At 57.8% G+C, this 25,231-nt stretch overlaps 1 protein-coding gene across 4 annotated transcripts in view; it reads right to left on the bottom strand.

Moving 5' to 3' along the window:
- FCSK (fucose kinase) overlaps positions 1 to 24,751 on the bottom strand; it is a 36,864-nt gene extending 12,113 nt beyond the window's left edge. Inside the window, exons 1-14 of one of the 4 annotated variants that reach the window (XM_032795407.2) lie at positions 24,693 to 24,751; positions 15,357 to 15,463; positions 13,875 to 14,026; positions 13,177 to 13,227; positions 11,041 to 11,166; positions 10,539 to 10,611; positions 9,020 to 9,117; positions 7,221 to 7,301; positions 4,853 to 4,972; positions 3,699 to 3,870; positions 2,644 to 2,771; positions 2,040 to 2,141; positions 1,311 to 1,481; positions 825 to 895 (exon numbers count right to left, since the gene is read on the bottom strand). In XM_032795407.2, the coding sequence (XP_032651298.1) occupies positions 825 to 895; positions 1,311 to 1,481; positions 2,040 to 2,141; positions 2,644 to 2,771; positions 3,699 to 3,870; positions 4,853 to 4,972; positions 7,221 to 7,301; positions 9,020 to 9,117; positions 10,539 to 10,611; positions 11,041 to 11,166; positions 13,177 to 13,227; positions 13,875 to 14,026; positions 15,357 to 15,435 (1,424 nt within the window). In that variant the 5' untranslated portion in view covers positions 15,436 to 15,463; positions 24,693 to 24,751. The other 3 variants (XM_032795409.2, XM_032795410.2, XM_075073753.1) reach the window with 3 other exon arrangements.
- Positions 24,752 to 25,231: the final 480 nt, after the last annotated feature.

Genomic DNA, 25,231 nt, shown 5'->3' with positions numbered 1-25,231 from the left:
CCCAGGATAACTGGCCGCAAATTTTGGAGGATAGCTGCTGCCTTGCCCTGCCCCTGTCCTGCACTGCTGGGATGGAGTCTCCTCCATCCAGACTGAAAGCAGGAGTCAGCAGAACCACTATAGCCTCTTCCTCGGCCAGCTGGAGGGAGATGCTCTAAGGCAGGGGTCAGCAACCTTTCAGCAGTGCTGTGCTGAGTCTTCATTTATTCATTCCAATTTAAGGTTTCACATGCCAGTAATACATTTTAATGTTTTTAGATCTCTTTCTATAAGTCTATAATATATAACTAAACTACTGTTGTATATAAAGTAAATAAGGTTTTTAATATGTTTAAGAAACTTCATTTAAAATTAAAATAAAATGCAGAGCCCCCCAGATCTGTGGCCAGGACCCAGGCAGTGTGAGTGCCACTGAAAAATCAGCTCGTGTGCTGCCTTCGGCATGTGTGCCATAGGTTGCCTACCTCTGCTCTAAGGAGACCAGCTGTGAGGGGCTCACAGCTCCTGCCCTGACAGCCTCTCCCAGCAGGAGGCGCTGTAGATACACATGCTGGTTACATGGGGAAGCTCCCAGCCTCTTGCAGGACAGGTTGCTTTAGGGTGCTGGCTTCATGTAGTCTCACTCTATCCCACTGGGCCCCCAGGAGTTGGCACAGACAGCTGCTCTCCGCCCCTTTCCATTTCCCAGCAGCATTACAGAGCGAGTTTCCCAGGTCTCAGCTGAGCAGAGTTCAGGGCGCCATGGAGAGGAGGAAAGCAGTTGCTCTCGGCTCACTCTGTGCCCTATCCAGGACCCTTCTCTGCTCAGCCTGTTTGGTACGTACCATATCCCCGTCCTGTGGAAGAACTCAGCCCAGGGCATGTTCAGGTAGGTGCCGGCCTCCCCGGCAGGGCTCTATGAGGGGGGAGAGAGGAGCCAGTGAAAAGTGGGGTTAGAAGGGGACAGGGACTCGCACTATCGCTGTGGGTTAATCTCTGCCCTCTCCTGGCGGCAGGCCCTATGTTAACCCCGCACTGGCTCTCAGGGAGGCAGGGCAGCGTCCCTGGCCTTCGCTCCTCCCCCAGAGCACTCAGTCCCCATGGGTGGCCCCCTGTGCCCCATTTCCTTGGCAGATGGTCCTCTCTGCACCCTCATAGGGGAATGTTCCTCCCCCACAGGCACCCCCAGCAGTGCCCACAGTCCAGTGGGTAGCCAGGGCCCCACACCGGGGGAAACACAGATGGTGGTCAGCCTATAGGTGTGACTGTTCACTGAGGTCACATGACCCTCAGAGCTCCTGGACAGCCCCCCGCCTGGTCTCAGACCGCACCTGCCAGTCGTCGTGGCACCCGGTCAGGGTGAACACCTGGCGCAGCATGTCCCGCAGCCGGATGGAGTGCCCCTGCAGGACCACGTCACGCAGCCGGCAGCGCTGCAGGGCAGGCGAGGAGGAGACGTCCAGCCCCGTGAGGAGGCAACCAGAGCCTATCTGCAAGGGTCCCTGGGAGGGCGACAAAATTGGCTGCTCCAGAAATGTGGGGCGGTGCCGGAGATCCCCACCCCCATCAGAGCACTGGGAAGCCCCTCCCTCTAATCTAGTCACAACCAGCCCATCATGGTGGGCTCCAGGTGCCCTCTGCACTGGGGACTCCCAGAGGGAGCTGAAGGCTCTGAAAGACTTTCAGTTCCACCCCATACAGCCGTACTTTGAATAGCGGAAGGCCAGGGGTGGGGGAAGGGGCAGAGATGGTCACTGGTAAAATCTAGCAATGGGGGATATTGTGGGAGTCCTGCATTCACTCCCTGGAGCCCCTGGCCACAAGGTCACGAATTGGGAGAGGAGCAGGGGCTGGAGCTGGGGCGGGTGTGGAGAGACTGGGGGAAGAGACACAGGATCTACATGGGCCTGAACATGCAGAGGGAGGGGACCCCAGCAGCCAGGCCCCAGGCTGGGTTAGAGCAAGAGTCCAAAGCCATAGGGTGATCCAGCCCCATGCCTGGGAAGCGCATGACTCCCAGGGACCCAGCCGAGTGAGTGGGCCAGGGGAGGAAGCTATACCTGCAAGTGGCAGTGCTGGAGAACACTTCCGGGCTCCACCTGCACGGCTCCTTCCAGCAGGCTGTTGGTGACGGAGCAGCCATCCTCCAGGAGCTGGGGCTGCTGCGGGAACAGAAGGAACCAGCACTCAGGAGTGGGGGAGAGGAGCCCGGTGGGGCAGAAGGAGCTGGGGAGAAGTACTGAGCACTTGCTGAAGGTCCCGCACGGAGGTGGCACTGATGGAGGGTTAGGTGAGCACCAGAGGCTCCAAGCAGATGCAGCCCTGCGCTAAACAGCTGACAGCAGCCAACACAGACACAAGGGGGGAAGGGGAAACTGAGGCCCAGCAAAGGGCAATGACTTGCCCAAGGTTACCCAGCAGGTCCAAGACCAGGCTGGGAACACAGCCCAAGTCTCCCAATCCGCAGGACAGTATCCTACCCAGCAAGCTACACTGCCTCTCCCACAGGGATGGGGTAGTAGTGTAGACGGTGCTGGCGCCTTTCCCACTATGCTGTCTCAGAGCAGGGCCAGGTGACGTGGCCCAGATGCCACTGGTGCCCCAGGGCAATGGGGGCAGGAAAGGAGATGCCAGGGGGAGGACCAAGGGAAGGGAGGTACCTACATCTATGTGGGAATGCGCCACTTTGCGGAAGGAGAGGGCATTGGTGGAGCTGGTGCGAAGCGTCAGGTTGTGGATGTGGTCGCTAGCGGCCATAGTCATGTAGTCATAGCAACCATCAGGTATACACGCTGCCGGGAAACGGGAGAGAGGCAACACCATTAATGCACTGCCAGATCTCTGGGGCCGGGGCGGGGGGGGGGGGTCCTGGCAGGCACCAGGGGCCCATCAGGGTGGGTAGGGGAGGGGTAGGAGCACTCTGATCTGGGCACCACCCAGCAGGGTGGGTGCAGGACTGAACCCAGGCCAGACCACGGGGTGACCTCGCTCAGTGGTAGACTGAAGGGATTGGCCCTGGCACCTGGCTGTGACTGGCGGCTGACGCCCACCAAGATCCCGAGGAGTAAACCCGGCATCACATGCACGAGGTGAGGGAGGAGGTCGGGGGAGATGCCAAGCACAGAGTCCAAAACACCTCCGCGTGGCAGCCAGGCGGAGCGCGGCAGGGACATGTGCAGCCCCTCGCGCCCCCAGCCCCGTTGGGGTCCTTGGAAGCCCCCCAGTGGGTTAGATGACAAGGCTCTGAAGTTATACAAGCCAAGCAGCCAGTTCTTGCTTACCCTCCTGAGGCTCCTTTAATGACCCCCTATCACCACGCTGGGGCATTGACCCTGAACTGACGGAAACGTGCCAACAATCCTCAGTGTACTAACGAAGCACCCCTTGACAGCCCGCGTCTCCCCAGCAACCGAAGAGTCTTTTGGACCAGTCATGTCCTGTTTCTAACAAGCACAGTTGCCAGCTCCATTGTGGCGGCTCCACACACCGACCAGGACTGAACCTGCCTGGCTTCTGAGTTGTAACAGTCCTTGGAGGAACATCGAGGGAGGAAACAAGGCTCCCGGTGTCTTCAGAGACTATCCCAAATTCCTTTGCAAGATACCAGCCAAGGAACATCTGCTGGGATACTGGGTGGCTACCAAGGCCCCAGAGAGCTCTAGCCGGGGAAGGGAGGGACATGGGGGGCTGGGGCAGCGCTCAGGGGCGGTCACGCTCACCCATGCTGAGAGGGATGGCATGGAGGGCCTTCCACAGCACGGAGCGGGCGCTCCTCAGGGCCACCGCCCCCTTGGCAGGGCCGCTGTCCACCTCCCGGGTCCTGCCAGTCACAAAGTCGTCCTCAGTCACCCCATCGGCCATGCAGAGCACGATATCGAAGAACAGAGATAGCTGGGGGGGAGGCAGAGAACGGAAAACGCTCAGTCTGTGCCCTCCAGCCCTGACCCACAGGCTGGAGACTGACTGCAGTGCGTCTACACTGGGTGGGCCTCACACTGGATACAGTGGTGACAGCACTGTGGAGGGGGGGTGCCAGGGAGGGGCAGGGCTCCTGGGGTTGGGGATTCCAAGGGAAGACAAAAGAGAAGGGCTGACAGACCCTGAGGCTGTGCCCATGAGCAGGGTTTGGGACAGCGCAGCACCTGGCCCTTGGAATGGCAAGAGAAGCTGGCACTGGCTGATTCGGGAGCTGTGTGACTGGAGCAAGATGGCTGCCACAGACCACAGGCATCTCTCTGCCCTGCCCCTCCCTGGGCAAAGGGCAAGTGGGATAACTTCTGTCCTCAGCCCCAGGCATGGCGGGATGGAGGGCAGGGGTAGGACCTGTCCCACTTTCCCCAGGACAGTCCCGGGCCAGCCCCATGGGGAAAAGGTGGCAGGGGGAGCTCGCGCTGCTGTGTGGGGTCTGGAGCACAGGATGGGGGGTTTCCTGGAGCTCTGGGGTGCAGTGATCAAACAGGCCCCAGAGCTCTGTGTTGTCTCCGCGGCACTCCTAGAGACCCAGCTCCCTGCACAGCAGACAAGAGTTAGAGCCCTGTCCGGGGGACACCCTGCTGTTCAGCTGGGGTGTGGGTTGCAGAGACGTTTCCACCACAGGGAGTTGGGGGGGTCCGATCAGCCACGATGCTGCACATGCACAGAGTGCCCCCTGCTGGTCACCCGACGCCAGCGTGGGCTGATTTAACCCTTGGTTCCAGGGCCTCCCACTGCCCCTGTGCCAGCAGACCCACCTGCTGGGGGGAGGGGGAAAGGAAGGGTTGAATGCCCTGGCACTGCTTTAGACAGCTATGGAGAGGCGAGGGTGACTAGCACCAGATGGTACAATGAGGGGATCCCTTCAGCACCGCTGCTGACGAACAGCTGAGAGCATCACCTGGATGGACTGGGCCCCCGAATCCAGGCCCAGGTAGGTGCAGGCATCCAGAGGAGGGATGACGTGTGTCGCCAGGAGCTGCTCTGCAGTCTCCGCAGAGAAGAAGACGATCCCGCACACCTGAAACCACAGAGCCGGCTGGGTGGGGTGTCACTGCAATTCACACCTGGGAGGCCAACTGGGGGCCATGCTGAGCATCCCTGCTGCTCACCGCTGCCTCTAGTGGGCAGACTCTCTCCTGCGTGCTGGTGTGTGATTATGTCACCCCCTAGAGTTACCGATACTAACCCTTTCTGCCGGCGGTGGCTGGTGGCCAGAGTAACTCTCCTGTGGGCCAAGGGCTATTAGATTTTGTGGGGCCCCTGTACACAAGTCTTTTTCCTGGGAGGAAATTTGGTGCAGGAGGAGGATTCTGATCTGGGGCAGGGGATTGTGGTGCAGGATGGGGTGCGGGGTCTGGAAGGGAGCTTGGGTGCAGGAGGGAGCTCCGGGCTGGCGCAGTGTGTTGGGGCGCAGGAGAGTGTGAGTGGTCTGGGAGGGAGTTTGGGTGCAGGAGGGGGCGTGGGGTGCAGGCTCTGGCTGGGAGGCACTTACCAAAGGTGGCTCCCGGCCGGCAGCGCAGCAGGGCTCAGGCAGGCTGCCTCCCTGCCCTGGCCCCACACCACTCCCGGAAGCAGCTGGCTGCTGGCAGGTCTCTGTGTGCCCCTGCAGGGAGGGGGACAGCGTGTCTCTGTGGGCTGCCCACGCCCGCAAGCACCACCACTGGTTCCCAGACAATGGGAGCTGCAGGGACGGTGCTGGGAGTGGGGGCAGTGCATGGAGCCGCTTCCCCTCCACCCCTGCCAGTGGCCACAGAGATGTGTCAGCAGCCAGCTGCTTCTGGGAGCAGTGTGGGGCCAGGGCAGGCAGCCTGCGCACCCCGGAGATCGCTGCCTGTGATTTAGTTTTGTGGGGTGCCCCCTTGAGCTGGGGCCTCAGGCTGCAGCCCCTAAAGTCCCTGCCTTAATCTGGTCCTGCTGGTGGCAACTCCCCTTTGGCTCATGGGGCAGTTTTGGAAGCACAAGCCCGTGGTGCCTTCAGCTTGGGAGGAGGCTGTGAGGTAGATCCTGCCCCAGGCCAGGAGCACAGCTGCTCCCCTGTCTGGGCTGCAGACTGTCTCTAAAAGGGCTGGTGCTGTGTCTCCCTGCGGTAGAGTGACCAGATATCCTGATTTTATAGAGACAGTCCTGATATTCGGGGCTTTGTCTTATATAGGCGCCTATTACCCCCATCCCCTCCTGATTTTTCACTCTTGCTGTCTGGTCACCCTCCGCTGAGGTGGCATGGCTCGGTCAGGTCAGACAGCAGGCACTCCATGGTACCCTAGCCTGTAACATCTGGTTCTCTCTCCTGTCCCCCCAGCAGCAGCAGGATTAGCAGAGAGTTCGCCCAGGGACAGCCCTGCATTTCCTTTGGGCAGGACTGAAGCAGACTCCAGGGAAGGTCAGAGCTGGATCTGACCCGTGTGGCTAAGGCCCAGGTCTGCGAGGCAGGGCCAGATTCACAGCTGGTCTGACCCTAACAAAGCCAGCAGGGCAGCGGTGAACCCAACCGCTTCCCCAATACACCCAGCAGCAGAGCTCCCCAGCTGTTCCTCCAGCTCTAGCTGGGCCGTTACTTCTCGACAGGCCCGAGTGCCAGCTCTCGGGGGGCAAGCCACTGCCCCTTTCTGCAGCTGTGTGTCCTGCTCGGCATCTCTCTCCACACGGGCTCGTGACGCATGCATGTGTCAACGTGGTAACCTCTCCTGTCCACACCAGGAGGCTGGCGCCATTCCAGTGCAGTGCAAGGAGGGGAGTGACTCATCCAAGGGCATCCAGCAAGTCAATGGCAGAGGCTGGAGTAGAACCCAGGAGTCCTGGCTCAGAGCCTCCTCCTCTGACTGGCCTTCGTACTCAGTGTGCCAACACATTAGTAAACAGGAACTGCCCCCGACACCCTATTGCAGGCCATTCCCACTAGCCCTACAACGCGTCGGAGCCCCGGTTTTACCTGCCCATTATAGCAGCTACCCTAACTGGACAGTCAGGCCCAGTGGATAGAGCACCAGACTGGAAGGACCTGGGTTCTAGTTGGGTGGGAAGGGACCGTCTCTCGCTGTGTGTTTGGACGAGGACCTGATCTTGGTTGAGGTCTCTAGGGACGAGTGCAATCATTACCCCTAGCAGCATCTATGGCAGCCAGGATCTGTCTATGCTTGTTAATCTAGAGACTTCCTGCTTCATGCAGCACCTCCCACCCCAGCTACACCCCTGGCTGAGTTACACAGTCCTTCCTCCCAGTCTGCTGCCCTGGCGTGAGATCCTCATTAACCAACGAGCGGACGTACCAGCGGCACTTTCCCGTCTGGTCCAGCGCACTCTTGGATTCGGGCCGCGGGGCCTTGGTAGATGATGTCACGCACGAAGCCCTGCAAGAGGAACGGCACCCGTTAACTCCAGGCAGCAGCTCCCAGGTGCCTTGCGCAATTCAGCAAAGCAGTCAGCGAATGGCCAGGGCTCGTTAATGGATCCTGCCACCTTGGGAGTCACCAGTCTAGAGACTTGGCCATCTGCCTCCCAGCCTCTCCCGATACTGGGAGCAGCCCGAGCTCCGGGGCAGGGTACCGTGTGCCAGAAATGGGCCTCACACACAGCAGGGCTGTTAAGGGGATGGGCGGGCCTAGCATGCCAGTCCCCAAAGCACCCCGTGGACAGGACCCAGCTGCCTCAGTTCCCTGTGGGGTAGCTGGTCCACTTAGAGCCCTGCGTCCTTCCCTTCCTGGAGTGCTGCTGCCATCGTGCATCCTGGTAACTCATCACACATGCCAGCTTGGGGATCAGGTGCCCTCCTGGACGTGGTGCTGAGGCATCAAAGTGGAGATCTGGCTGGCCCTGCCTCTCCCCGCAGCACCCATGTGCCTGGGAGCCCATTCACTCTGCCTCTGCTCTGTGCCCAGGAGTGCTGCTCCCCAGCGTCTATCCCAGAGCTCCAGGGCTCCTACTTGAACCTCACAGTAGATCCCATGTGCAGGAGCCAGGGGGTCTGGGGAATTGGCAATGGAGAATGGAGCCTTCCCCGCTGGCTCAGTGTCACTCCCCTCCAGCAAGGCCCTCCCAGGCTTCGAGGCACATCCTGAACTCACTGCTGAGCGCGGTCAAGAGGCCTGCACCCGAGTGCGATGCTGGGCCAGGCGCCCTTGGGGAGCCGCAGAGAAGCCCATTCGAGAGGCTGTTCCCCAAGCCTGCACGGGAAGCCGTGGTGGAGTTGGCAGAGCCGGAGTGGGCCAGGCAGTGGCTGGCTCAGCTCACAGGCTGCTAGCGAGCAGCAGAGAGCACAATCTGGGCCTGGCTAGAGGGCAGAGTCAGGGACCAAACCATGGGCTCACTAGCGCCTGCACCTCTCCTGGCTGCCTTCGAGCCCCAGTCAGAAAGGCTCAGGGTACCCACATTAGTGATAACCCCATGGGAAAGCCCTGGGGCAGGCCAGCCCCCCTCCTGCCTCAGACCCTGACTGTGGACCCCCTAGCCCAGAGGGGCGATGCTGGAGGACAGCCCCCAGCGGAAAGGCCTCGGGGGGTGTGTGCCGGAGGGCAGCCCCCGGGGGAAAGGCCCGGGGCCCGGCGGGGGGGGATGCCGGAGGGCAGCCCCCGGGGGAAAGGCCCGGGGCCCGGCGGGGGGGGATGCCGGAGGACAGCCCCCGGGGGAAAGGCATTAGACACAGGGCCCTGACAGGGAGTCAGTGGGCCATAGAGACTGGGGCTTCTCGAGGGGCCCTCCTGCAGCTCAGGGGAGAACGTTTCAGTGGGCACTGCCCCATCTGTACCACCCCTCGGTAGTGGCTCCAACAGGCCACGTGCTGTCCGACAGCCTAGTCTCCCAAAGGGGAAGGCAGATCACAGCTCCCTCCCCACTGCTTGTGGCCTGGGAATGGGGAGGCTGGCCCTCTGTACTGGGCCCCTCGACCCAGACGTTCCTGGCACTGCACGGGAGAAATCACAGAGCAAGAGATCTCCAGGTGAACAGTGACAAACAGAACTTGGCTAGTTCACTGCCCCGGGCTCAGCGCCCCTTTAAGAGAGGTGAACGGGAGCTCGGCCAGCGCACTGTCTGGGGCTCAGTGCCACTTTAAGTGTTGGGCTCAGGGTACCTGCTGGTCGGCGAGGTAGACGCCGTGGTTTCTGGCGTACGAGATGCTCCCCGGCACGGAGATCACTTTGGCACCTTGGAACCCTTCCCAGCAGATCTCTGAGAGAGAGGAGCAGACACCAGTGCACGCCTTGCCCGGACACCTCCCACCCACCGCGGGGCTGGCAGGGCTGGACTGGGGGCCGTTGCTAAGGGAGGGGCACTGAAGCAAGGCTCCCATGTTAGCTGGAGGGTTTGAGCACTGTTTGTTTAGCTGTGGGCACGATGGATGCCCCACAACACATGTCCCACTGCACCCCAGGCATGTGCAGCTGGGCCGCCACGCACCCAGCTCAGAAACACCCACCCCTGCCCAGGGCTTCCTGGCCAACCCTGAGCACTTCTAGCTCCCCTGGCTTGCATGGGCGTCCAGGCACTGAGCAGCAGCTGGCCTGAGCCTGAGCAGTTTGCAGACAGGCTTGCTGGACGAGAAGGGGATGCAGGACAAGCCCAGCTTGAGGGTGCACTGAGCTGAGAGCCCCAGCCTGGGGCATGAGAGCTACCACCCTGCATGCCTGGCCTGGCCCGGGGGCAGAGTCACGTGCCCTTCCCCATATGGGGGATCCCCTTTGCTAACACCAAGACCCCGCCCCAGGCCTGCAGCGATGGATGCGGGACTTCAGTTCCCACCCCAAAGACACTTTGCCGGCAGGGGGGAGGTGATTGCAGCCCAGATCCCACAACACAGGCTGCAGGGGCACTTGTTTCACCCTTCCCAGTGCCAGCTGCCCACCAAGAGCCCCTGCTGTGGGTCAGTGGGTGGGAAGCGCCAGAGTCAGGCCTGCCGGGACAGAGGCAGGGGGAGGACTGGAGCACTGGGCCCCAGCAGGAGCAGGCGCAGGGCAGCCGTCACAACCCTGCTTTGCCTGCGGTGGTCCCATCGCATCAGGCTGCCCTGACACACCCACAAGGTGCTCAGCGCTCACCTGGGGACTGCCTGGGAGACAGGCTGATCTTCTGTGGTATGCAGATATGGGCCATCACTCCGGCCAGTCCCCAGGCCAACAGCACCTGTCCCTGCAAGGCGGAGAGCCTGGGCTGCGGGGATCAGAGCACTGGGTCCTACCTCTCGCACAGCCAGGGGCTGAGCGGTACCAGGGCATGCCCAGAGCTCACAGGACAAGGGCTTCAAGCTACCTCCTACCTTTAGCCACAGGCCCGCAGGGCACCGTTTGCTGCACCCATCAGACGCAGCCTCCTGAGGGTTCTGCCCTGTGCTCCATGGGGCAGCACAGAGAGGCCAGGACAGCTGTCGGCCAAGCCTCTGCTCTCAGTGGCTACCGCCACCCAATGCAAGCCTTCTGGGGACTGCTGAGGCCAGGGTCCCTGTGGGGTGCCAGAGGTAGGATTTATCCCACCTTGGAGCCCCACAGAGCACTCCCTTGCACCCTGCCCAGGCTGGGTTTGGCTACTGGGTTGATCTCCCCAGCTGTGCCCTGCTCTGATTCGGATCCCCTCCCCGGCACTGGGCGAGCACGTACCTGCTGCCAAGGGAACAGTGAGGAGCATGTCGGTGCTGCAGACCCACACTCCCGGCGGGGAGCCCCTGCACAGCTACAGAGGGACATACAAGAGGAGGTGAGGACGTCCACTGGGATCCGAGCCTGGGCTGCACAGCGCCAGGAGATCAGCACAGGGCCCGGAGCACATGCCCTCCCGACCCCAGAATACCGCAGAGCTGGGCGGAAGGGAGCTGGGCAGCCATTTACTGTCTGGCCTTCTTAACCTCACCAGCAGGGAGTGCCCAGCTTTTTCCCGGCTGGATCTCATCACTGCCCCGGGGGAAGGGGCCCAGGGGTCCCTCTCTAGGAGACCCCAGGCCCCACTGTGCTGTGTGACCTGGCCATGGGGATGGGGATGGAGAGAAAGCAGTGCATGCTGGGACCAGAATGAGATGGTCTTGGGCTGAATGGGACCCAATCTTGTCCTCCTAAAGGAACCCGGCCAGCGCTTCCGCCCACCCCACCCCCGCCCAGCACTGACCTGGTGCGTCATGGTCCCCAGCAGGCTGTCCAGGTTGCAAGTCAGCGCTTCGGCTGGGGCATCGGGGTCCTCCACGGGGAGGCAGGTGAAGGCCCGGCTGCAGTCATCGAAGGGGAAGTCGCGGCCCTGATGGGAGAAAGAGCCGGAGCACTGGTCAGCGGGAGACAGGGCAGAGAGGCTCCGTCCTGCGAGAGGCCTTGTGGAGAAGAGACTTGGCCCCAAGCCCCACTTTCACCCAGGAGCCGTGGCCTCTGGGCCTTTTGGCTCTCACTCCCAGCAATGTCACCCCCCATCAGATGCCCCCGGGGTGCTTTGCCTGGATCCCCACGAGCAGGTGCCCCCCTTCCTGGGCTGAGTGCCGGGGCGGGGGCTGGTTGGACAGGCATGGGCAGCTGCGTCTGCAGCCTCGCTGCAGATAGGACAGTCCAGGGCTGGGGATCAGGGGCAGCACTGAAACGTGTGGTGGCTTTAAGAGGTGCCATGTAAAGGACAGCAGATACCAGCCTTAGGAGGGGATTATCGCCTTGCTGCACTGAGAGGGCAGGGGAGACCCGGGGTGGAATGTGTGGGAGTGGAATAAAGCTGGGACCCTCGCAACTTAGGGGGATGTCATCCAGAAGCCAATGGGTCCATGTGGATTGTGTGACCTGTCTGCCCAGGGTCCCACAGCTCCATCCACATCCCGTGGAAGGCAGAGGATGGCAGCACGGGGACCTCAGCCACTGCCACAGGAAAGCAGAGCCGTGGCACCGATTGGGTACCGGCTCTCCCACTGCAGTGAGGTTGGGGAGGAGCTCCCCATATAGATTCACAGACTGCAAGGCCAGCACGGACCATTGTGATCAGCTAGTCTGACCTCCTGTTAGCACAGGCCAGAGGCCTGCCCCATGATAATCCCTAATCTGAGCTCCTGTTAGCACAGGGCAGAGACCTACCCTACGATAATCCCTAATCTGACCTCCTGTTAGCACAGGGCAGAGACCTACCCTACGATAATCCCTAATCTGAGCTCCTGTTAGCACAGGCCAGAGACCTGCCCCACGATAATCTCTAATCTGACCTCCTGTTAGCACAGACCAGAGGCCTGCCCCACCATAACCCCTAGAGCAGAGCTTTGAGAAAAACAGCCGACCTTGAGCTAAAACTGGACAGTGACAGAGAATCCACAACGCCCCTTAGTAAATTGCTACAACGGATAATTACCATCACTGTCAAAAATACACCTTAGTCCCAGTCTGAATTTGTCCAGTTTCAAATTCTAGCCCTTGGATCATGTTAGACCTTTCCCTGGTAGACTGAAGACCCAGTATTAAATCTTTGTTCCCCATGCAGGTACTTACAGACTGTGATCAAGTCACCCCTGAACCTTCTCTTTGTTAATCTAAACAGACTGAGCTGCTGGGCTCTGGCACTATATGGAAGATTTTCAAGCTCTTTAGACATTCTTGCGGCTCTTCTCTGACCCCTCTCCAGCTGATCACCATCCTTCTTGAATTGCGGACACCAGAACTGGACACAGGATTCCAGCCCCGGTCACACCAGCGCCGAATACAGAGGTAAACAAACCTCTCTGCTCCTACTCAAGATTCCCGTTTATGCATCCCAGCATCGCATTAGCCCTTTTGGCCACAGTGTAGCACTGGGAGCTCGTGTTCAGCTGATTATGCACCAAGAGGCTTTGATTTTATCAGTGGGGGGTGCAGCCGCTCTGGTCCCAGCGTCGAGGTTTACACCCCCCCATAGACCTCCCTTGGACTAATGTTACCTGCAGTGGCCCGCTCATATGCAGTGGCATTTAGCAATGGTTTGCACGGCCCCTGGTACCAACATGCTCCGAGGTTCGGGGGGCAGAGCCGGGGTGTCACTCCCCTCAGTGCCTGGTGGGCTGGGTTTGCTGCCAGAGAGGCTGATGGTGGAAGGTAACGTGACATGCGCCCTGGAGGTAGGAGCTTTGGATGATGGAGGTGGCAGCTGGATGGCACAGCCCAACGTCCCACTCCTCCAGGTGGGGACTCGCCACCGGCAGCCAGGCTGGGGTTGATGATGCCCCCAGGGTGCAACCCCAGGAGGAGGGGCAGGGTGAACAATGCCCACCACTGCAGAGCAGGCCTGTTCGCTGCCCCACTGGGCTCTCACCATGTGCAGGATCAGGATCCGGGCCTCGTGCAGGACATCAGCGGTGACCACCTGGAGGAGCGCAGAGGGAATCTATTAGCCGCGCTGGGGAACCAGCCCCAAGAAAGGGCAGTTCTGACCGGTGTCCCCTTCTCCAGCAAACTCTATAACCCAGAACAGACTGTGCCAGCTTTATAGGGCCACAGATCTGGGGGCACCCTACCAGCCAGGCCTCAGTGCCTCCTGCCATCGCCATCTGGGCACCCGGCTGCAGGCCCTTCCCTACAGCAGCTACATGCTGCAGGCTGGCCCCAGATATGGCCCCTAAGAGTGGGCAGGCAGGGGGAGGGTCATTGGGCCCACCTGGGTAGCTGTACGCGCTAGTGAAGGGTACTATAGCTCTGCTTTGCTACAGCACCCTGCACCTGGGCGTCCCCACAGGCGCTGGATGGTGCTGAGGCACCAAGCCCATGGGGTGGCCAACCTGTGCTGAATCAGGCACGGAGGAGGGGGTGACTGGGGGTTCCCAGCTCCATGGGCTGGGGGCAAGCAGGCTGGAAGGAAGGCACCTCCAGGGCAGGCAACGCCAGCACAGCCTTGGACAGGGAGACGAGGGCATTGGAGCTGCCCAGCCAGCTCATCTGGGTGCACACCCAGCAGCTACTCAGTACACGTGCCACCTGGACGCGGCCTGGAGCCCGTCGTGCCACGTCACTCACCGTGCAGCCTGCCCTGGCGCTCAGGTGCTCGGCTGCGACCAGCAGGGCGTTGAGGGTGGCGCCACCGCTGCCCACGCATGCTGCGGGGTCCTCTACAGTCAGCAGGAGGGGGTGTGGGCCCAGTGCACCCCGCCGCCACCGGATCTCCAGCTCTAGCAAACGAGAGCAGGGGCATTTGGTGGCGCTGAGTGACCAGGGGGAGAGCAGGGATGTGCTGAGTGACCAGGCCTGGGGACGGGGGGCTCTGCAGGACCACGGCTAACTCTCTGTGGGTCAGACCATGGCTGACCCCTGCTGTCTGCTGGTGGTGGGGGTTCTCCAGCCGCAGAGGCTCATCCTTGCCCCCTACAGCCCTGGGCCACAGGGTGTGGAGGGTGAAGAAGGGCCCTCCCGAGACAAACAACCCCTCTCTGAGTGGGGAGGTCGCTCCCTGTGCTGCAGGACTACAGGGCACCTAGGAACCGTGTCTCCCTTTGCCTGTCACCCAGCCACGGTGCGGCCTGGACTCCTCCAGGGCCCAGACAGCCGGGGATCCAAACCGAGGGCAGACTGGGACAGGCCCCCAGTCCAGGCAGCTCTCAGGGCTACTTAGTCCAGCCTAGGTCCCTCCCATGCAGGGTCAGGCAAAGCCACCCCACCTCCACCTCCTAGGCTGAGCCCCCAGGCACGGAGAATGTGACATCTGAGCAGCACATGGGCCCGCTGACCTGCGGCCTTCTCCTGTGCTGATAACAGAGCCACAGTCCTGTACCTCACCCTGTGGCCACAGCACACACTGCCACCTCTTGTCCTGAGTCCATCGCCAGGGATGCCAGTTCCTTGGGATGGCTCTGCCCCTCCAAGCCTTGCCCTAGTGCATGGGAACAGGGGTTAAAGCAGCAGTGCAGCCCGAGCATTTGGTTAGGTTCCAGTGACACGCCACCTCGGCATGGATAGAGCCAGTGTGTCTCTGACAGCGCCCTAGGCTCTGGCACGGCTGGACTGGCAGCGCTGAGGGAGTGGGGCTCCCAGGGTTGGAACAGCAGCGGGGATTCCCCTGGCAGAGCTGCATGCGGGGATACCGGGAGTAGAACAGCATGGGGGGCAGGGCTGCAGGTCAGGAATTCAGTGCATCAGGGCTGTGGAGGTGGGGGGGGGCCCTGGGGCTGGGATAGCAGGGGGCTGCAGGTTGGATGGAGGGACACTAACACAGCCATGGCAGGTGGGAGCCCAGGGCTGGGATACATGTGGCTGCAGGTGGGGATTGAGGGGCACCAGCAGAGCTGCATGTGGGATCGGCAGGAGGCTACAGATTGGGATCAATGAGCTGTGGGAGGGGGAAGCTTGCAGAGAATTAGCCCAGGCTACAGGTGGCGTTGGCCAGCGCACAAAGCCCAAGTCCATCCCCAGATTGGCAAAAAGTTCTGAGGGTTGGGAACTGGCCCCAGCCGGGATGCATCCATGTCAGCACCAGGCCCCTGGTACGTGAGCTGCACCACTTGCCTTTCTGGAAGGCACACACGCTGTCCTTGTGTTGGCAGGTCAGCACGACAACGGTCCACTCCACCCCTCCTGGCGCCATCCAGGTGCCCTGGCACCCGCCGCTGGCTCTGCACAAGGGACACAAAGGCTGCAGCATTTCCCCATCACCAACTCACCCCTCGTGAGGCACTGGAACCCCCAGGATGGGGCTCTTGTGTAACAGGCTCAGGGCCTGGCTGTGATCGGGGACCCCGCTGTGCTGTGTGGCTGGTGATGGAGGGCTGCGTGAGGCTGGTGAGTTGCAGCCACACAGGGCTAGTTTTGGTTCCCAACAGCCATTAGCCAGATAAACCTTATCTGAGGATGAGACGCAGCAGCCTTGACACAACGGGGCTGCACAGGGAAGGCTGTTCTATACACAGAACAGCGCTCTCAGCTGGACACTTTGTGACTGGCTCCACTGGGGGCTCAGGAGGGTTGCAATCTGAGCAGAAGCTGAGGCAGGAGCTTTAATAAATATGCTAGTCGATGAAATAGGTAGGGGGATGGCACAGCTCAGGTGATGGGAACCCAGTCTTTCACGTCTGGGCGCTGTTCAAAGCCAGGTCAGGAGAGACCCAAAGCTGTTCCCATCCGATGGTGGTTTGTGAAATAAACTGGCCCTGTAGATAAGTGTCTCCAGCCCAGTTCTCATCCACCAGCTCCTCTCTGAACAGACGCAGTGGCCTGGAGAATGGGTGCTCTTATCTAGGCTGCAAAAGTGACCCATCGTTGGTGGTGAACACAGCTGAACCGGTGGGGGACACAGCTTAGCTGCAAGCATAGCCAAAGACACAGGGTAGAACCTGTTCTGAGGTTGCAAATGTGAGCCCAGTCTCCCTCCTGCCCACACACAGATTGGTCTGACTCGACTCAGCAAGCACACAGGACCCAGGTCCTAGGACCTTCTAAGGAGGGGGATCAGAGCCCGAGTTCTGCCGAGACTGGAGTCCAAGCCCTTTCATGCTGCCGTGTGGATGCAGCTCCCGCCGCAGACCCGAGTCAGGTCTGCGTAGTACTGTATGGACACATTAGCACAGCTGGGAGGCCTTGGTCCAGCAACTGTAAACCCAGGATTACAATGCAGTGTGGACGCTCAAGTGCGGGGTTGGCAACACCAAGTCCACAAGCCTGGATCCCACAGATCTGAGTTTACAATGCAGTGTAGATGCACCCTGAGGATCTCTTTGGGGCAGGTAGGAAAACTCACCCACTGACTGGAGAATAGGAGCAAACTGCAGGCGGGAGGGGAAAACTGCAAATTCCAAGCTGTAATTATTTTAGCTCTATTTGCTTGTAAATTCTAGAAATTTGCTGTACGTTCGGGAAGGAGACGTTGTCTTCTTCATACAGACCAAGCCCGGCTTTAAGTGCCAACCTTAACTTGCTCTCTAATGTGCCTCCTTCCACTGGGGACAAGAGAAAACTCCCAGGGAGCACTCAATGGCACCTAACGGCAGGAAGCAGAAACGCTGCTGTCTGGTCTCACTGCAGCTCCCACCTGCTTGATGAGCTCTGCTTTGGGCCCTGAGCAGTCACATGCGAAGACCTGCTTGTCTGCTCACATAAGCTGACTATGACGGAAGAGTTAAAATTGTGCAACCCCTAGTGTGGACGCAGTTAGATCGGTATGTGTGCGTATGGCAGCAGAGCTATTCCCATTTGGGAAGGGGAATGAGATGTGCTGGTGTAAGGCACCTTTGTGCTATTGTAACAGCATCCACACTTGAGCCAGTGACGGTATAACCACGGCGGTTAAAAAAACCTGGAATGTTTATAAGAATCTGTGTGCAAATCAGGTGTAATGGGGTGTACTGGCCCTTTAAGGCGAGAGGGGGAAATCTGAAAGGTTCCAGGGTTTTAGGAACAGACAAGTTTCCAGGGAGTGGCAGAGGCAGGTGCTGGGAGAAAGGAAGTGATCCCTGGGAAATGCCAGGCTACCTGGAATTAGGGGTCTTGGAGTGAAGGGTGGGGCAGGGCTCCCCTCCATCTCAGCCAATCAAGATGAGTTTGGGGAAAGAGGTCAGGCTGTAAGCTGCCTCTTCCCTTGCAACAGGGAAGATGTTAGCAAGGGAAGGTCTGCTGACCTCTCCAACCCAGGGGAAAGGCCAGAGGGGTGACCTGGCCTCCATGCCAGGGATGAAGGTCTGTGCCCCGGCAGAGATGCTTGAGAGGAGAAGACTTCTGTCAGGAAGGGGTTTTGGTCTGTTTGGGTTTGAAAGACTTTGTTGCCACCAAGCCCATGGGGTGGCCAGCCTGTGCTGAATCAGGCATGGGGGAGGGGGTGACTGGGGGTTCCCAGCTCCGTGGGCTGGGGGCAAGAGGGCTGGAGGGGAGGCACCTCCAGGGTGGGCAATGCCAGCACAACCTGCTGAGGGCAACTTAATGGGGCCAGTTGAGAGGAGCTGCCTTAAAGGGCTGCAGCCTGCTCCACTGGGTATCACCCAAACCACTGGCACTGAAAATGTTGCAAGCAGCTTTTTTCCGCTCTTGATCTTGTCTGTCTAGACTGTGAGCTCTTCGGAGCACACCCTGCTTCTTGGTGTTTGTACCGCACCTAGCACAGTGGGCCCTGACGACTGCAGCCTCACAACAGGGGGATGAGCTTTTGCCCAGCCAGGGGCCACATTGGCAGCTTGCCAGGAAGCCCACTGATAAAGCAGACTGCCCCAGCTCTCGTCAAGAATATGGATCACACTTGGGATGAGATGGGACATTGCTTGTTGGGATGTGCAGGCTCCAGCTGCTTGGTTCCAGGCTGGGAAGGGCAGTCTCCATGGGCCAGCTGCGAGGTGTGGAATTGCATGCTGGGATATTTAGTCCCTAGAGGCTGCCTGCTTGGCACAAAATGTAGCATGGGTATGTGTGGGCATGCGACCCCGAACCCCACTTTGCTATTGAAGAGAAAGGCAACCACAAGCTACAGCACAGAATTCCATCCAGCCCACAGCCTGCATTTCCACTATCCCCGTGTTATGGGCTGTTGAGACCCTAAGATACTGCAGTGAAACTAGGAAATCTGTCCGTCTGCCTGGCCTGCAAATGCCATCTCAAGGCAGGGCAGATAATGTCTTACCCTTGCAGCTTCCAGGAAAAACCCTCTTTCCTACAGAGCCCCTATGAATGCCAGACACCAATCGAAAGCTCCTAATCACTGCTAGTCAAAAGGGGTTTTGCTTTTTCCTGGTGACCAACGCCACACCTATCCTGTGGCTTACTCGCCAGGAACGGGCTCTGCAATGTACATGAGCACATGTTCCCTTGGTCAAAGCACAGATGACAGAAAGCAGTGGAGGAGTTTTGGCCAATTCCTTTTTGGGGGAACCAGAAGGCATCTGACTCTCTCACAATAACCTAGGGCAGGTCTACATTTAAAAAGCTGCAGCAGTGCAGATGCACTGTGGCACTTAGTGAAGACATTACCTATGTTGAGGGGAGAGCATCTCCCATGGGCAAAGGTGCTCCACCTCCCCAAGAGACAGCAGCTGTGGCGACAGGAGAAGCGGTTCCATCGACGGAGCACTGTCTACACTGGCCGTTAGGTCGGTATAACTGCGTCACTCCGGGATGTGCATTTTTTCATACCATTGAGCGATGTAGTTAGACCAGTGTAAGTTTGTAGTGTAGTCCGGCCTGAGCTACAGACACCTAGCTACTTATTTCCAGAGTCCCATCTGCCATACAATCTAGGTGCCGGAGACCAGTGTCAGCGTGATCATACCTCTTAAATTAGAGCTGTGGAGGCGAATGGCACAACAAAGACATTAGCCACTAAAATGCAGACATAGGACTTGCTTACGGTGCTGGTGTAGCTCTGAGGATTTGAGTCAGACGAGGTAGGTGAGGTAATATCTTTTTCTGGACCAACTTCTGTAGGTGGAAGGAACAAGCTTTTGAGCTACGCTGACCTGAAGAAGAGCTCTGTGTAGCACGAAAACTTATACCTTCCACCAGCAGAAATTGGTTCAATAAAAGACAAAGGGCTTAACTAATTGCAACCGGCACCTAATTTGCAGATTATGTCCCATTATGCAACAGTAGTACAGCCGAACTTCCGAATTATGAGCCGACGGCTCAACCATACCAGAACCAGAAGTGTGCAATCAGGCAGCAGAGACAAAAACGAAAAGGCAAACGTAGTTCTGTACTGTGTCAAATGTAAACTACTAAAAAAATAAAGGGAAAGTTTAAAAAGATTTGACAAAGAAAGGAAACTGTTTCGCTGCCTGTTGCATTTAAATGAAGATCGTTAAAAGCATTTTTCTTCTGCATAGTAAAGTTTCAAAGTTATATTCAGTCGACGTTCAGCTGCAAACTTTTGAAAGAACAACCATAATGTTTTGTTACGAACATTTCAGAGTTCCGAACACCCTCCATTCCAGGGGTGTTCATACCTCTGAGGGCAGGTTCTTAGTTAGTAAATATTTTGCAAAGACAGATCACGATATGAAACAGATCAGGAACTTTCAATTGGTGTTTGGCTCACAAAGCATACTGAGGATCTGTTGGCTCTGCTCAGTTGCCTAGGTGTATGTTCAAAAGGATTTCTCTCCAAAGCCAAGAAGTTTCTTGGAAAATCCAGGTGGTCTGCAGAATTCAGAAGGCTCAGAAATCAAATTTAATCTTATACTATCTTGGAAATGCTTGTACTGCACATTGTGTCTGTAGTGTATTGTGCAAGCACACGATTTAATTGGTTTCTACACAGACTCATAGACTTTATAGCCAGAAGGGGCCATCATGATCATCTACTCTGACCTCCTGCACATTGCAGGCCACAGAGCTCATCCACCCACTCCTGTAATAGACCCCTAACCTCTGGCTGAGTTACTGATGTCCTCAAATCTTGATTTAAAGACTTCAAGTTACAGAGAATCCGCCATTTACTCTTGTTCAAACCAGCAAGTGACCCGTGACCCACTCTGCAGAGTAAGGTGAAAAACCCCCAGGGTCTCTGCCGTTCTGACCTGGGGAATAATTCCTTCTTCACCCCGAATACGGTGATCAGTTGGAGCCTGAGTATGTGGGCGAGACCCTCCAGCCGGACACCTGGGAAAGAATTCTCTGTAGCAACTCGGAGCCCTTCCCATCTAGTGCCCCATCTCCAGCCCTTGGAGATATTTGCTACTAGCAGTCACAGACAGGCCACATACCATTGTAAGCAACCTCATCGTACCATCTCCTCCAGAAACAAGCTTATCTCCAGAAGAGGGTAGACACCTCAAATGGAGCCTGTCCTAAGAAACCACCAGGCTTTATCGTTTCTCCACTTTCTAGACACAGAAACTCTCAATCATCCTGTGAAAAATCTAGGTCATCTAGCCCAATGGGAAATATCTTGTTCTAAGAAGTATTCTAACCAGAAATACCACTAGAGGCACTCCAGACACTACGTGCACATATCAGTACATTGCAATAGTCACTGCCAACTTTCCCTGAATCAAAGCAAAGAAATATGGGGCTAAAAGAGGGAAGAAAGACATTGAATTATAAGGGGATAAAGTCCAGAATATTTCACCTGCCCCAAAAAAGTAATCCAAGGTCCAACTGGTGCTATATAAATAAGATACAGGTTGTTAGCACCTTGGACGCTGGCCCAATGCTCAAAAGCACTGGATCTCACAGAGCAACGCACAAAATGCATGCAAGTGCACCACCAATCAAGCGTGAGTGCTTCCCCTTCCTCCACTGCACCTCTAGATCAGTGGTCCCCAACCTTTTCCGTGGGGTGGGCGCTGGATGACTACCTGCTGAGGACCATGGCTGCCAGACAAGCAGACGCCGAAATGCCACCGTGAAGAGGCAACATCAAGAGGCGTTGCAGCCGAAATGCCTCTGTGAAGGAGCGTCATCAAGAGGCGTCGCCACCGAAATACACTTCTTGACGTTGCCACTTCTCAGCGGCATTTTGGCGGCTGCTTGTCTGGCGGCCAGTAGGTGGGCGCCATGGCGCCCGCGGGCACCGTGTTGGGGACCCCTGCTCTAGATGGTTTTGGCCAGCACGTGGCATTGCAATACCTCGCAAATCAACAACCTATGAAGAAGCATGCCTGGGAGAAATCCAACACACAGTGGCTGGAAGATCAATGGTGAAAGCAGCAGATTTCAGACCACCCGAGAAGCTCAATCAGCTGAGTAACTTCTGCAATCAGCTGAGTAACTCATGCTCAGGTCTCTGTCTCTTATTCGCTCTACTGGAGGGACAGCTTCCTCCCACTCATGGTAGATGAGCAAGACACAAGGCAGCCAGAAGACTCATTCTGCAGCCGCCTCCTCAAGCAGACATGATGGAAGCTGCTTCCTCTAGAGCAAAGGTCCCCAAACTATTGGGGTGTGGAGGAATGTTCAGGGGGCACAGTGGGCCGGGACCAGCTCCTACAGGGGGCAAGGAGGGAGCGCCACCTAGGCACAGCTCCTGGCTCCATGCCTAGCCTCGGCGTGGCTCTGCACCCGGACAGGGGCCTAACTGTGGCTCCGCCCTCATCCCCACCCTCGGCCCCTGCTCCCTGCCCCAGAGCCATCCCCAGCTGCGGCCCAGGCCTTGGCCTCTATACCCCTGTCCACGCCCTGCTCCTGGCCCTGGATCCGGGGGAGGGAGGAGATATGGACAGGGGTAAGTGGGGGTGCGACCCTCAAAAGTTGGGGGACCACTGTCCTACTCCATCGTCTCTGGTCTTGGGCTGCCCCTGCTGTCAGAAGTTGTTTTTTCACAGCCATGCCCCCCGGTAAACGTGAATATTCTCCGTTTCCATAGTGCCTTCCACCGGGTCTCAACGTGCTCAGCCCCATTTGACAAACCGAGAAATGGAGAGGGGGTTGTGACCAAACCAAGGACACACAGAGAAGGAGCATCAGAGCTGAGAGCAGAACCGTGGACTCCTCAATGCTCCTCTCCGCCCACTAGACCCTTCTCCCAACCAGCTACAAGCACCTGCTTCAAACCCTGCCTCTCTCCTGCAGGCACCTACTATTATTTCATTCCTCTCCTGGCTCCACCTCCTGTCACGTCCCCTGGCTGACAAATGACCTGTCTTGTGAGATGCTGACATGAATGAGATGTTCCAAAATTGTAACCAATTGGGGAAGTGTATCACTAACGGTCCCTCAACAAAAGGCAGTTGCCATCCCCCATAAACACAGAGGGTGAACTCATGGGCCCTCGAAATCAATGGAAAAGTTCTCATTGACTAGGTGTACAGAGGGGTATAAACAACATCCAGCCCTGAACAGCTGGGGAGAGGGAGGGGTCAGCTTGTGATTCCATATGCGTCCTCCCTTGCCCAGAAGCTGGTGAGAGAACAAAGGCCAAGTTCACATTCCCACCAATGAGTCTATCCTCAGATCTACCAGGAGTCCACAAGCACATCAGCAAACCCAGGGATAAAGCAGAATCATTTGATCTCATTCCTGTGGACTTTCCAATAGCCTTCAACAGTGCACCAGGAACAGGGCTTCTGCTTCAACGGTACAAACCCTGCGCTGCGTTTCAGAATGGATTTGAACAAGAACAGACATAGAAAGATTGTGCTGAAAATAGCTTGCAGGGGACAGCAGGGCTGGCAGACCCTAGAGACCCACCCATCGCTGCTGCAAATTCCTCTGCACGACACAGGGCTTCAGAGGCTTGGTTTTGCTGTAATTTAAGGGAAAATGCTTGGAAATGCTCCTCACATAGGGTTTTCATTACTAATAAATGGATTTAACGTATCACAGAATAAGCCCTGAGAATCTAGGGACCGAATGGCTAGGCAGTGTGCCCTTGTCAAGAAGGCTAACGGCATTTTGGGCTGTATAAGTAGGGGCATTGCCAGCAGATCGAGGGACGTGATCATTCCCCTCTATTCAACATTGGCGAGGTCTCATCTGGAGTCCTGTGTCCAGTTTTGGGCCCCATGCTACAAGAAGGATGTGGAAAAAAAGAGTCCAGCGGAGGGCAAGAAAAATGATCAGGGGGCTGGGGCACATGACTTATGAGGAGAGGCTGAGGAACTGGGACTGTTTAAGTCTGCAGAAGAGAAGAATGAGGGGGGATTTGATAGCCTGCTTTCAACTACCTGAAGGAGGTTCCAAAGAGGATGGATCAGGCTGTTCTCAATGGTAGCAGATGACAGAACAAGGAGTAATGGTCTCAAGTTGCTGTGGTGAGATCTAGGTTGGGTATTAGGAAACACCTATTTCACTAGGAGGGTGGTGAAGCACTGGAATGGGTTCCCTAGGGAGGTGGTGGAATCTCCTTCCTTAGAGGTTTTTAAGGTCAGGCTTGGCAAAGCTCTGGCTGGGATGATTTAGCTGGGGTTGGTCCTGCTTTGAGCAGGAGGTTGGACTAGATGAGCTCCTGAGGTCCCTTCCAACCCTGATATTCTACGATCAGGGGAAGAAACTCACTCAATACAAGACACTCTTGCTGTAAAGAGTGTCCAGAATGTAACTAAACAACATATGATGAATGTCGTCGATAGGTTACTGCTCCCAGAAAATAAAAAGGAGGGTGTGTTTGTGCACATCATAGTTACCTGCCCTCCAATGTAAGGAGTGCAGAGAATGCTGCCTCTACATCCCTATGCACATGTGAAAGGAACATCTGTCATATGTCAGCATATATGTACACAGGAGCGGTACCCACGGGCCTGCATGTGTGCAGGAAGCAGGAGCAGCAGCAGCTTCCCCCCCACATACACACAGCAGCAGCAGGGGGCTGTGTGCGAGGAACACCTGCTCTACACTTGCGTGCATGGGATGCCAGCTGCCTTTCAGCTCAAGGGTGCCACCTCTCCGTGGGCACCCGCGTGCTCGTGGGGATCAGACGCCCACCCCAGCTGCTTTAAAGCTAGTCTTTCTGATGAGCCAGCGTCACCAGTCCCCTCTGGCTCCTTTAAAGGAGCCGAGAGCAGCCGTGAGAGCCCGCTGCGGAGTTCCCAGCAGGTGCAGGGCTGGCCCAGCTGGCCCTAGGCAATACCCCGCCCCCGGCATAGGGGTGCAGCCGAGTTGTTCTCACCCCTCCCCCAGCTGCCCCAGCCCTGGGGCAGTTCTACCCCCAGCCAAGGACAGGTGCAAACGCCACGTCGCTTCCTGCTTAGCTCGGCTCCAGCGCGGGGCGCGATGAGGGCCCGGGGAGGCGCCGATCCCAAGCTCGGGGGCCAGCGGGGCCCGAGCAGGACGCCGGCCCTGCCCCAGCACTGAGACCCCGAAGGGAACCTTGCTCCTTCTCCCATGCCCCGAGCCCGGCGGGGGAAGGGAGCAGCCTGCGCCCGGGGGTTGCACCAGCGCGCCCGGGGTGGTCTGCCCCGAGCCCCACGCTGCAGGCTGGGCTGGGCTTACCTGCTGCTGCGGGACGCTGCTTCCCAGAGCTGCCCCTTCCCCGCCAGCCGCGCCTCCCTGGTGCATGCTGGGAGTTGTAGTTCGTTAGCCCGGCCGGGTCTAGAGGAGACGCCGCAGCTAATTGCCTCCGCCCCGGCTTCCACGGCTGGCAGGCGCCATGCAGGGCTAAACTACACTTCCCAGGGTGCATTGCACCCCAAGCCGCAGGCACGTTTTCCGTTCACGTGGGGCAGAGAAAATCTTGCTCACTAAGGTTCTGGCTCAGTGTGTGCAGCGTTCGTGCTGGCGCCAGGTCCCGTGAGCTGGTCCAGCTGGGGGCCTGTACACCTAGTGAAATGTGAGGATTGTTCTCTTAAAATAAGACTCAAAGAGGAGGAACCATCAGAGCCATCCGGTTGGCAGCAGCAAACTTTCCAGGGCCAAGAGGATGCAGCCTGGGACATCCACAATAAATCTTCATAGACATGTTTTCAAATCAGAGAGGGAGAAAGAAACCATCTCAAAAAGGGTGCCTTGGTGCAGAGAAGAAAATCACCTGC

This window comes from Chelonoidis abingdonii, chromosome 19, assembly GCF_003597395.2.
Source record: "Chelonoidis abingdonii isolate Lonesome George chromosome 19, CheloAbing_2.0, whole genome shotgun sequence".
Taxonomy (NCBI): domain Eukaryota; kingdom Metazoa; phylum Chordata; order Testudines; family Testudinidae; genus Chelonoidis; species Chelonoidis abingdonii.
Note: the sequence above shows the minus strand (reverse complement) of the source record. Positions and strands in the feature narration are given on the sequence as shown.